Source organism: Oncorhynchus masou, unplaced genomic scaffold, assembly GCF_036934945.1.
Source record: "Oncorhynchus masou masou isolate Uvic2021 unplaced genomic scaffold, UVic_Omas_1.1 unplaced_scaffold_7032, whole genome shotgun sequence".
NCBI lineage: Eukaryota > Metazoa > Chordata > Actinopteri > Salmoniformes > Salmonidae > Oncorhynchus > Oncorhynchus masou.
In genome coordinates, this window is record NW_027013494.1 from 4001 (window position 1) to 16040 (window position 12040).

The window sequence follows — 12040 nt, forward strand, 5'->3', positions numbered from 1 at the left end:
AAAACGAAATAAAGTAATGTCGAGTGTCTAAATCATACAACCGATACAAGGTTGATCTGTATCTTTACATAGACAGTTGGGGTCCACAAACCACAATTGCCCTTTAAGCAGGTGGTTACAACGTAGTTGACACCAAAGTTTCTGTGTGCAAATGAAAAGGTGTTGCGTTTTCAAACATTAAATACTTTGGTTCTCGAAGTGAAAGGCCAAACTAAATGTGTTCTATATGGTGATATTTATTTAGGCCATAGTCCGATGGATTCACATGTTTATTTTCATCAAACAAATCTTGTTGAAAGGTCAACATTTCATGATAAAATAGCAAATAGCTCAAGATGTAACAATTATTCGAGCGATGCACCTGTACTTTCGGTGCATTTTCTCCACACGTACAAAAACACTCAGGTATGAAAGTGTAAGGAACTTCCACCTTTCACTTTTGGAATACCTTGCAGACTCGTTGTATAAAGGACCGACACAGGTTGGAGCATGGCAGAACTTGGGTGGCAGAACTGGTATTGATCAGTCAGGAAGAACACTTTATCTCTTTATCCGTTGCGGACAACTTACCTTTGTCGGAATTATACGAAGTCTTCTATCTTTCGGAAGTGCATCAACGTTGATTGTGGACAAACCGAGAACTACAGTAGACCTACGCTAAAATGGGTTCAATCAGCTTTTGGATGTGCTTGGTCATGACGATTTGCACCTGGAATAAAACCATCGGATGCACATGGATGAAGACACTGCCTCGGTCTCCGAGCATGTTCCAAGTGTTCAGCAACAACACCATAACAATGCTTCAGAAAATGGTAGGATATGGGGTCATGTTTATTCACTTGTTCCTGGTCATTGAGCTTTTGTCTTCTTTTCAACAATTCATGAGCTGCTATGTTTCATTTAAATTACATGACTCCTTTTTGTACAGTAATAGCAATGCAATATTTTGTTTATATTTTTTGGCATCTCAGGGTCATGAAGTATCTCGAGGACCTCAGATCACTTTCCCTGACAAACAATACAGACAAGTCAATAATTTCAAGGTAAAAAATATGCATTAAAAAATGTTTTGTACTATCCATAAACTTTTTTTAAAAGAGTGGATTAAACACTGAATTCGGGAAGTATCCAGACCCCTTCACTTTTTCCCCATTTTGTTATGTTACAGACCAGTTCTAAAATCTATTGCAAATAAAAACAAAATCATCATCAATGTACACACAATATCCCATAATGAAGTAGCAAAAACAGTTTTTTGATTTTCATAAATTAGCGAAAATGTCGAAAAACATGTTTTGGCTTGGTCGTTGTGGGTTATTGTGTGTAGATTGATGAATGAAATCATATTTATTACATTTTAAAATAAGGCTGTAACGTAATAAAATGTACAGATAGTGAAGTGCACTGTATATAATTAGGTTATAACGAATTTACAATTTGCTATAATTTTTCGATATTTGCCATCAATTCATAAGGCATATACTAATACAAATCACTCTTCTTCCAGGCTGACGAACAGATTGCCTTCATTTCACATACTCTGAACGGTATAAAGAAATTGTTCAGCAGTGGTAAATATGAGTCCACCGCCTGGGACCAGAAAGGAGTTGACAAGTTTATGAATAACCTCTATCGCCAGACCTCGGAGCTGGACCAATGCGTATGTCATTTGTGATTTTCGCCTCTTAACAGTAATGCAAAACGGAAAACATTATCCTATCCTATTAGATGATAATATAAGTAGTTACATGTTAATCAAATCATAATATTAAATTAATGATTTGTATTTTGTCCTAACAGGTAAAGGCTATGAAAACTAGACTATCAAAATCTGTTAACAGAGTGAACAAAAAGATGAGCCTTCACTTCAAGTTCCTGAAGCATTACTTGAAACGCGAGGTAGGTTGATCCATTTGTCTTACAAAGAGAGTACATTCACCAAATCTGGATGTATTTATGTGATGATACAATATGTGTCTATTCTAAAATATTAACAACTGTATTTCGTTTATGCAGGATTACAGCGCAAGCGGCTGGGAAGACATACGGACAGTGGTGCTGGCACACCTACAAAGACTAGACACAACATTAAGTAGCAAATGAGCGTTATGTGTGTGTTGTGTAGATATTTGTTATTTATATATCTATTTATCTATTCATATATCTAACTATTTTTTTACATGTTTACTCATTTGTTTTTTTAACGTATTTATTTATTGTGTAGTAATGTATTCACAACCCCGAGGAGTAAATCATTTTTTTATTCTGAATAGTTATGTGATTGATTTAGGCTATACATAGCCTAATGTATCAATGTTTCCGTGCATTTTTTTGTATTCATGAAGGCCATTGCATACTGTATTTATTATTGCAACCTGATAGGAAATGTTTGTTATTGTAATAATGAAATGTATTAAAATTAAATAAATGTGTCCTTTACAGCTGTAATCCTTTTCAATCAAATAAATTGTAATTTATCGCATACACATTTAGCAGATGTTTTAACGGCTGTAGCTATATGCTTTTTTTCTAGCTCTACCACTGCAGTAATATCTGACCATACAAAACAATACACACAAATCTAAAAGAAAATGAATGGACATAAGAAACATAGAAATATGTCGGAGTCCGGAGTATATATACACAGTACCAGTCAAAAGTTTGGACACACCTCAGGGTTTTTCTTTATCTTTACTATTTTCTACATTGTAGAATAATAGTGAAGACATCAAAACTATGAAATAACACATATGGAATCATGTAGTAACCAAAAAAATGTTAATCAAATCCAAATATATGTTATATTTGAGATTATTCAAAGTATCCACCCAGCTTTGATGTCAGCTTTGCACACTCTTGGCATTCTCTGAACCTGCTTCAGAGGTAGTCACCTGGAATGCATTTCAATTAACAGGTGCCTTGTTAAAAGTTAATTTGTGGAATTTCTTTCCTTCTTAATGCATTTTAGCCAATCAGTTGTGCTGTGACAAGGTAGGGGTGGTATACAGAAGATAGCACTATTTGCTAAAATACCAAGTCCATATTTCTGTCAGGAACAGCTCAAATAAGCAAAGAGAAGTGTGTGTGTGTGTGTGTGTGTGTGTGTGTGTGTGTGTGTGTGTGTGTGTGTGTGTGTGTGTGTGTGTGTGTGTGTGTGTGTGTCTGTGTGTGTGTGTGTGCATCAACATTGTGTAAATGTGTGTGTGTGTGTGTCTCCCAATGTGTCTGTGCACGTTTGATATGTGCCAAAGGTCAATTACTTGTGCATTGGTTCATTTCTCCCTTTTCTGTGAAACCCCATAATGCTGTTGGGAAGTTAATTCAAATATTCAAAGCCGGTTCATTTGTCCTTGACAAACCAGCAGGAAGTGGTCACCAAAACGGTCTGCACGATCCTGGAGATCAGAGGAGAAGGTGCAGGCCCTGTTGCAGTTCGTTAACACACCTGTTCCATCAGGGTCTTGATAAAATGTCATGGGTGGAATCATATTGAAATGTCATGTTAAATGGCTAAAGGATATAGAATAACACCAAGGCCTAATTTATTCTGCTGTATTTATTCAGTCCAACTCATCTGAGATGCTTTATAAATATGACATTTCAATATGATTCCACCCATGACATTTTATAGCCCTGATGGAACAGGTGTGTTCGAACTGGGTTGGACCAAAGCCCACCTTCTCCTGCTGGTCTCCAGGAATGCAGATAATTTCCTACAGTATATGACACTTGAACAGTGAACAGCGTTGAATATTCTGAATTAACCCCAATATTATATAGAAAAGGGAGAAATGAACTAATGCCAAGTTTTGACCTTGCAAAGTCAAAAACACACACATGACACACACACACACACACACACACACACACACACACACACACACACACACACACACACACACACACACACACACACACACACACACACACACAAAGAAAATAGAAAGTTCCAACATATCATGTTGTCGTTGCTTGTCAACATTGCATACATAGCAGACAACAGTAAGGTGCAAGTTGGTTACGTCATTGTGAAAATGAAAGTTGAGAGATGTGGTATTGACCCTGACGTTTCCCATTCACTTTTCAGTTGTAGCGCAACAGCAGAGGACTACGGAACAATATTTCGGACTAACTTTGATCGAAAACCACTAAATTAATGTCTCATATGGCTACATTTCTTAAGAAGTGTGGGTTTTATTTCGCCTTCGACGATATTATCGGACTTTTTTTCGGTTCAAGCGAAGTTATTAGCAGTTGAAAGCAAAGCTCGCGAATAGCCTATACTCGCTAGAAATAGTCTCAGCCGATATCTAAAATGAATAATCTTATTTTGTGGTTCAATTATAATTTAAAGCTGATTTCAAGGAGAATGTGTATAGATTTCTTGTTTTTTTTCGTCCAGGAGACGGAGTGGAATTCCAATTGCTGCATAGTCTGGAAAATGGAAGTCACCGCCTCCAGGAGGTTGATCGGTTGGAAATTCTCCATGCAGTTTTCCCTTTCCCAATTCCAGATAAAACTACTTAACACAATTAATATGTTCAAACTCATATGGAAAACTAACAGCGAAACAAATGGCTGTTTACAATGCATACAATGCAGAGTTGGACTTGTATTTTTCTTATTATTTGCAGTATGCAGAGCGTGTGTCATTGCTGTGACTGGATCCGACACCACTACCGTCACTTGAGCGCATAATTCCATTCTCTGCTGGACCAGATGGTGAGTTATCAGCACACTGTAAAAGGAGACTGAATGCATGTATTAAGGACAGCAAAACAACCAACTAAGTAAAATAGTCATGTGTTTCATGTTCAGCATCTGTGTTAGAAAACTGTTAGCCTATATTTTAATATACATCGTAAAAGGGCACTAAGGCAATCATGACAGAGCTATCAAGAGACGCTATCTACATTAGGCCTACTGTACTTCCAGTATAAGCTATACCTTATGTCTGTCTTGATTGCTCTTGAAGTATTTGACTCATGACTTAACACACTATATTGATTGTTTTCCAGGGAGGAGATATCACAAAGCAGAATGCCCCTGTCCTTTTCTCAACATCACTTTACAGACCCATAGATGCCGAGGTAAAGGCTAGAATCTTTACTAATCATGTTCTGATCTGCTTTGGTCTTGAGGTCTTAACCCAATGTTATATTGATGCCATAACGGAAGCCTATACTGTTTCTAATCTTCTTTTATATATCTTCCTGTGTAGTTTGAGGACAAAGTCAGATTCCGGAACGAGGTCATCTATAAAATCACAAAACTGTTTGATGGGAATAAGAAGTCCGTCACCTGGGACAAGAAAAACCTGGACGATTTACTTAAAATTCTAGAAAACTAATTTGAAAACCTTAATTCCTGTGTAAGTAACGGGTCTATTTAAAGTATAATCCCTGTTCATGTCAGGGTTGTCCAATCCCGTTTATGTTGAGTTAAAGTTTTCGCTCCAACCCCAGTTGTAACTAACCTGGTTAAGTTTATCAACTACCTAATTAATCAGGTGTGGTAGATTAGGGTTGGAGTGAAAACCTACTGTAATGTAGTTCTCCAGGAACAGGGTTGGAGAGCCCTGGTTTAGCTGTAGCCTACTGACTCTACAAGTGGAGAAATGGACTTATAAAGTACATATAATGTGTTCAACTTTTTCCACATTTTGTTACCTTACAGATTTTTTTCTAAAATTGATTAAATGGATTTTCCCCTCTTCAGTTTATACACAATACCCGATAATGACAAAGCAAAACCGTATTTTAGATATTTTTTCAAACATAATAACAATACAAAACTGAAATATCACATTTACGTAAGTATTCAGACCCTTTACTCAGAACTTTGTTGAAGCACCTTTGGCAGTGATTACAGGCTTGAGTCTTCTTGGCTATCATGCTACAAGCCTGGCACATCTGTATTTGAGGAGTTTCTACCATTCTTCTCTGCAGATCCTCTCAAGTTCTATCCAGTTGGATAGGGAGCGTCGCTGTACAGCTATTTTCAGGTCACTCTAGAGATGTTTGTTCATTTTAGCGTAAGTCCAGGCTCTTGCTGGGACACTCAAGGACATTCAGAGACTTGTCCCAAAGACACTCCTGCATCGTCTTGGCTGTATGCTTAGGGTATTTGTCCTGATGGAAGGTGAACCCTCGCCCAGTCTGAGGTCCTGTGCGCTCTGGAGCAGGTTTTCATCAAGGATATCTCTGTACTTTGCTCTGTTCATCGTTTACCTTGATCCTGACTAGTCTCCCAGTCCCTGCCAATGAAAAACATCCCCACAGCATGATGCTGCCACCACCATACTTAACTATAGGGATGGTGCAAGGTTTCCTCCAGATGTGATGCTTGGCATTCTGGCCAAGTATGTTTCATTAGACCAGAGACACTTGTTTCTCATGGTCTGAGAGTCCTTTGTCAGGGAGGTGCCTTTTGCAAACTCCAAGTGGGCTTGCAATGTGCCTTTTACTGATGAGTGTCATCCGTCTGGCCATTCTACCAGAGATGGTTGTCTTTCTGGAAGGCTCTCTTATCCCCACAGTAGAAATCTGAAGCTCTGTCAGAGTGACCATCGGGTTCTTCGTTAGCTACGCAGACCAGTGCACCATAACCAATCAGAGCTGCATTAGACATATTGTCACGCCCTGGTCGAAATATATTATGTTTGTCTTTATTTATTTGGTCAGGCCAGCGTGTGACATGTTTTGTGGTGTGTTTTGTCTTGGGGGTGTATAGCATAGTGTGTTTTGTCTTGGGGGTACATTTGGCAAGTCTATGGCTGCCTGAGGCAACATTTTCAGTCACCTCCTTGTCTGATGGACAAGTGGATTAACCTTAACCTAAAGCCTTGCATGCTTTTTCAAAATGTAGGCCTACTTTGAACACCACCCATTGGCTGCTATTAACAGAACATGCAATAAGCATGTAATAATAATGTTGAGTGAGCTAGCCTAGCACGCAAACAATGTTGTACCTGCTGAGAAAGATAGATGACGAAATGCAGTAATATTTAAAAACGTTGGTTTTCGAAAGTGAAAGCGATTATGGTGTGTAATCACCGATGTCATCATCTGCCGAGACAGAGGCTGGCCCACGGTCATAGCTATAAGGGTTCCTAATTGTCAAATTAATGTACAAAGCTTTGGGGGCATTTGACCTATCCTTTACTCTTTTCCTAAATTGAACCTAATAATCCTACCTGCTACGTTATTTATCCTAACCTGCTGCGTAATTTCGGTTAAACCTGCCACTAAAAATCAAAATTGACGTTAACTTGGCCTAAGCTGGATCCCTTCCAGTCATGACCCTGTCCACGTGCAGTCATACAAAATAACAAAGGACTTTAATCTGTATAGTAGCTCACTGACAGTGAGCACTGAGCAGTCATTGTTCATGTTATTCTATTTGGCCTATATAAACTGTAAGGAAAACACCTTCATGGCATTGTATCTAGCTCTTAATAGATGTGCCTTTTTATACTCAATGTCACTATGTTTTACAATAAATAATGAAATGCCATGGATGCTACATGTAGTATATTAAGATAACTGCATTGGAGCAGGTGTGTGGAGTCCAACTATTATAATCATGTTCTTCTTTCTGAAACAGAGTAGCTATGCAAATAGTTACACGTTCCATCCCTTGAGAGAAGGGATGTAAAAAAAGTATGCTTTTAAACGCTTATACTGTAGGCTATCAACCCTATTCAATAAATATAAAATTGAAGTGCAAAATGGATAGGCAACTGTGTTGAAAATACATTGCGTGAAGCGCAATGTATATACACACAGAAGACAGGGGAACGCAAATGTCGTCAATAGCTTTGCAAGGTGGATGAATGGAATTTCAATGCTCTTTCACTTTCCCAGTTAAACTTCCTTGTTTTACATATTACCTCATCCATGGCATATCAACGAGGAAGGCTATGGGGTAGATAGCCCAACGTTTTAGAATTGGTGTTCAGATTTACCAACTCACCGGACACATGGCCACTCTTAATGTCACCTTTGTGGTACATCTTCTGTGTGTAATTGTTCTTTTACCCAGTTGTTTATGCTAAATGCAGTGACCAAAAAAAACAAATGCATTATCTTCATCAAACTCGCCAGAACCGCAATGATATTTCCATGATGTGTCAATTTATGTAACCTAATACAAATTGACCTTATAGGCAGACACATATTTAGAAATATGGCTCTGAATATAAGCTTTAGCATACTGTGATATCACAATTTATTCATTCTAGATGAAAATTGATTATTGGAGCTTAATTCGTTCATATATTTAGTTATTTTATTGAGATATGTGTATTATGTGTGTGGTATAGGAAGAGGAGACCAAGAAGGCGCTGTATCCCAGAAATTGGAAATGATAATGGTCCAAGTCAACGCTTTCAAGAGGTGATGCTCAGGAGATCGTGAGTGTCTACAATTTCTGTGTTAGTCAAGTTCAATCGCATGGTTTTGAAGTGTTATTCTGATTACAGGAGGAAGGTTTGGACACTGACTTCCAACAAAACATAACTCTTGTGAAATGGAATTACATCAATCTCAAGGAGCTCCAAGACCTTCTTGTTCGACAATATATGACCTATTCGGAATGTGTACCTTCTTGGTTATGTTTCATTTGTTAACTGTAACTTGTTGCACAATTATTTTTATTTATACTATTATTATTCAAGTAATCACATGGATATTGATTTTAATGTTGTTTGTTGTTTACTATTTCAGGTCAGAAGACATGCTACTGCGTCAAAACATTCCAATTGGTGATATGGTTAGAACTACTTCAAACAGCTGGACGACTTTCTTTCACGTGAGGTAAAGCATCTTATAGCGTATTTCACTGAGAGGGGTGGAGTGGGCCTTAGCCTATATTATGGCATAATGAATATTTTCTAAGTTGGGTTTTTTTATTTGTTACTTCAGTTTGTGCTCGGAGGTCGCAGAGCTGAAATGTGGAGCATCCCGAGGGATTTTTACAAGAAATCAAAAATGCCAAGAACACACGTGTGAGAGTGGCACTACTTTTTGTTCATTTCTGCAAAACATGTAATTTTGATGATTAAATTAAATGTACCACTGTAAGCTTCATATGTGTATGTTATTTATCCGTGTTGCAAATGATTTCCATGTCGGCTATGATATTTAAATTAGGATACAAACACGCCTTATATTGGTTGAAATTGTGCTAGCAAATTTGTAAAATTCTGTGGTGTGATGCAACCTTGAAATACAACGACTTTTTCGTTTAAATGTTATACTAAATGAGATGTTATTCCTACTAACAATTGCATATCAACATCATCTTCAATGAAAAACAATAAACTGCTTTACAATACTCTGAATTCCAGGAATACTTTCCCGCCTCTTTCAGACATCATCATATCACTGTAAAACCTTGTTGATTCGGATAGTTATGACTTCTAGCAAGTACATATTTACTGGATATCATTCAACATAATTATAACTCCACATTCTGAATGTTAGTTCAATCGAATATAGCAATCGCTAACCGTGCTGTTACTCTTCAGTCTCTACAGTGGAAAGATAATAGATGCTGAGGTAACATCAACTCACATATCTGGATAAAAGTCCAATAAAAACATACGAATACCGAATACTTTGACAAATGATCTACGTGATAGACATATTTTACTCACAAGTGCGTGTAGGCCCAGATTCAAAAGCACCCGAAATACAGTCTCCAATTTAAGCACTAATATCAAGGTAAGCAGTATTGTCAAGGTCTATACTGCCTGTGCACTGCATAGGCTACCAGTGTCTTATTCTGAAAACCGGGTGCAGAAAGGAGCTGGTCTACGAAATTAAATGAGACACTAAAACCCGTTTATAAAACGAAATATAGTGATGTTGAGTGTGTAGTTGATATAACCCATACAACGTTGATCTGTATCCTTAAAAAGGAAGTTGAGGTCCGGAAACCACATTTACCCTTTAAACAAGTGGTCCCAACGTAGTTGGATACCATAGTTTCCATGTGTAAATGAAAAGGTGATGCGTTTGCGAAGACGAGATTTAAACGCAATTGTTTCCGAAGTGAAAGGACAACGAAATGTTTGCAAATAAATGCATATTCATTTACGCTGTCGTCTGACTAAAAAGGATTCACAAGTAATTAAAAAAAATCTAAAACATGTTCCTGGTTGGTAATCCAATATTTCAAAATAAAATAACAAATCAGTCAAGAATTGAACAAGTCTTCGAGGGATGCACCTGTCCTTTCCGTGCGTTGTCTCCAGGCCAAAAAATATACTGTCAGGTATGAAAGCGCCTGTCTCCCGGGACTTCCACCTTTCACTTTCGGAACACCTTTCAAAATCTTTGTATAAAATATCGACACAGATTGCAGCATGACAGAACTCTGGATTTCGAGAAGAGGATCGATCAGGAAGAACACTTTATCCCTTTGTCCTTTGAGGAAAACCTATTTTTTCCTGTAATTATACAAAGTACAGGCTGTCTTTCGGAAGTCTGCCTAATTTTGCACCTCGGTTGATAGCGAACAGACAGCGAACTACAGTAGACCTACGATAAAATGGGTTCAATAAGCTTTTGGATGTGCTTGATCCTGACGATTTGCACCTGGCATAAAACCTTCGGATGCACTTGGATGAGGACACTTCCTCCGTCTCGGAGCATGTTCCAAGTGTTCAGCAACAACACCATAACGGTGCTTCGGGAAATGGTAGGAAACTGTAATGTTTATTAACTTGTTCCTGGTCATTGAGCAGTTGTCATCTGTTTAACATTTAATGTGCTGCTGTGTTTCATTTGATTCAGTTACTCGTTTATGTATACAATAGTAATATTGCAATCGTTTGTTTTTATTTTTTGGCATCTCAGGGTCATGTGGTCTCTCGAGAACCTCAGATCACTTTCCCTTACGAGGAATACAGACATGTCGATCATTTCAAGGTAAGACATATGCATAGCCTACACTATTTAAAAGGGGTTTTGGTTCAACGTTTTTTCTCATACTGTAGGCCATATAATTAGGTATTAACTAATATGCAACATTTGCTATACTTTTCTGATATTCATAAGGCATGTACTAATACAAATCACTCTTCTTCTAGGATGACGACAAGATTGTCTTCATTTCGCAAACTCTGAACGCTATAGAGAAATTGTACAGAAGTGATAACTATGATTCTTTCTGGGACCAGAAAGTAGTTGACGAGTTTATGATTGACCTGCATCGCCAGACCTCGGAGCTGGACCAATGTGTAAGTCTATGTGATTTGTGATTTTCTATTAACATTAATGCAAAAAGGCAAACATTATCCTATATTTTTAGATTGCCATATAATGTGATTTAAACGAATCATAACATAACATTAATGACTTATATTTTGTTCCAACAGGTAAAGGCTATAAGAGCTACACTACCAAAATCTGACAAAGGAGTGAACAAAAATATGAGCCTTCACTTCAAATTCCTGAAGAATTACTTGAAACGCGAGGTATGTCAATTTGTCTTACCAAGAGAGTGCATTCACCAAATAAGGATATATTCATATGTGATGACACAACATGTGTCTATTCTAAAATATTACATGTGTGTTTCGTTCATGCAGGAATACAGCGCAAGCGGCTGGGAAGGCATAAGGAAAGTGGTGCTGGCACACATGCTAAGACTAGTCACAATAATATTGACTAACCAATGAGCCTCATGTGTGTGTAGAGATTATTTATTTATACTTCTATTTTTTCAACTATTTATTTACACGGTTATTTTTATATATGTTTTATTTATTTATTATGTGAATTCACAACTCTGCGAAGTAAAACACATTTTATACTGAATAATGTATTATGTGCTAGGTATTTTTAGGCTATAGAAAATGTAACAACGTTTTCATGCATTGATTTTTTGTATTTATGAAGACCATTGCATACTGTATTTATTATTGCAACAATATTGGAAACGTTTGTCATTGTAACGATTAAATACATCTGAAATACACTAATGTGACCTCTAACAGCTGAAATATATTTTTAATCTAACATATTTACATATG

At 37.3% G+C, this 12040-nt stretch overlaps 2 protein-coding genes and 1 long non-coding RNA gene across 3 annotated transcripts; all 3 read left to right on the plus strand.

Annotated features, from left to right (window-relative positions):
- The first annotated feature begins 662 nt into the window (after positions 1–662).
- Positions 663–2103, plus strand: LOC135537044 (interferon a3-like). The gene is made up of 5 exons (XM_064963255.1): positions 663–812; positions 972–1043; positions 1508–1660; positions 1801–1899; positions 2017–2103. The coding sequence occupies exons 1-5, from the start codon at positions 663–665 to the stop codon at positions 2101–2103; spliced, it is 561 nt and encodes a 186-aa protein (XP_064819327.1).
- A 2344-nt stretch (positions 2104–4447) lies between these two features.
- Positions 4448–5409, plus strand: LOC135537041 (uncharacterized). The gene is made up of 3 exons (XR_010455112.1): positions 4448–4722; positions 5019–5090; positions 5222–5409. It is a non-coding gene; the product is annotated as an uncharacterized LOC135537041 (long non-coding RNA).
- Positions 5410–10551: 5142 nt separating this feature from the next.
- LOC135537042 (interferon a3-like) lies at positions 10552–11686 on the plus strand. Its single transcript, XM_064963254.1, has 5 exons — positions 10552–10704; positions 10863–10934; positions 11096–11245; positions 11384–11482; positions 11597–11686. The coding sequence occupies exons 1-5, from the start codon at positions 10555–10557 to the stop codon at positions 11684–11686; spliced, it is 561 nt and encodes a 186-aa protein (XP_064819326.1). The 5' UTR covers positions 10552–10554.
- The last annotated feature ends 354 nt before the right edge of the window (positions 11687–12040 follow it).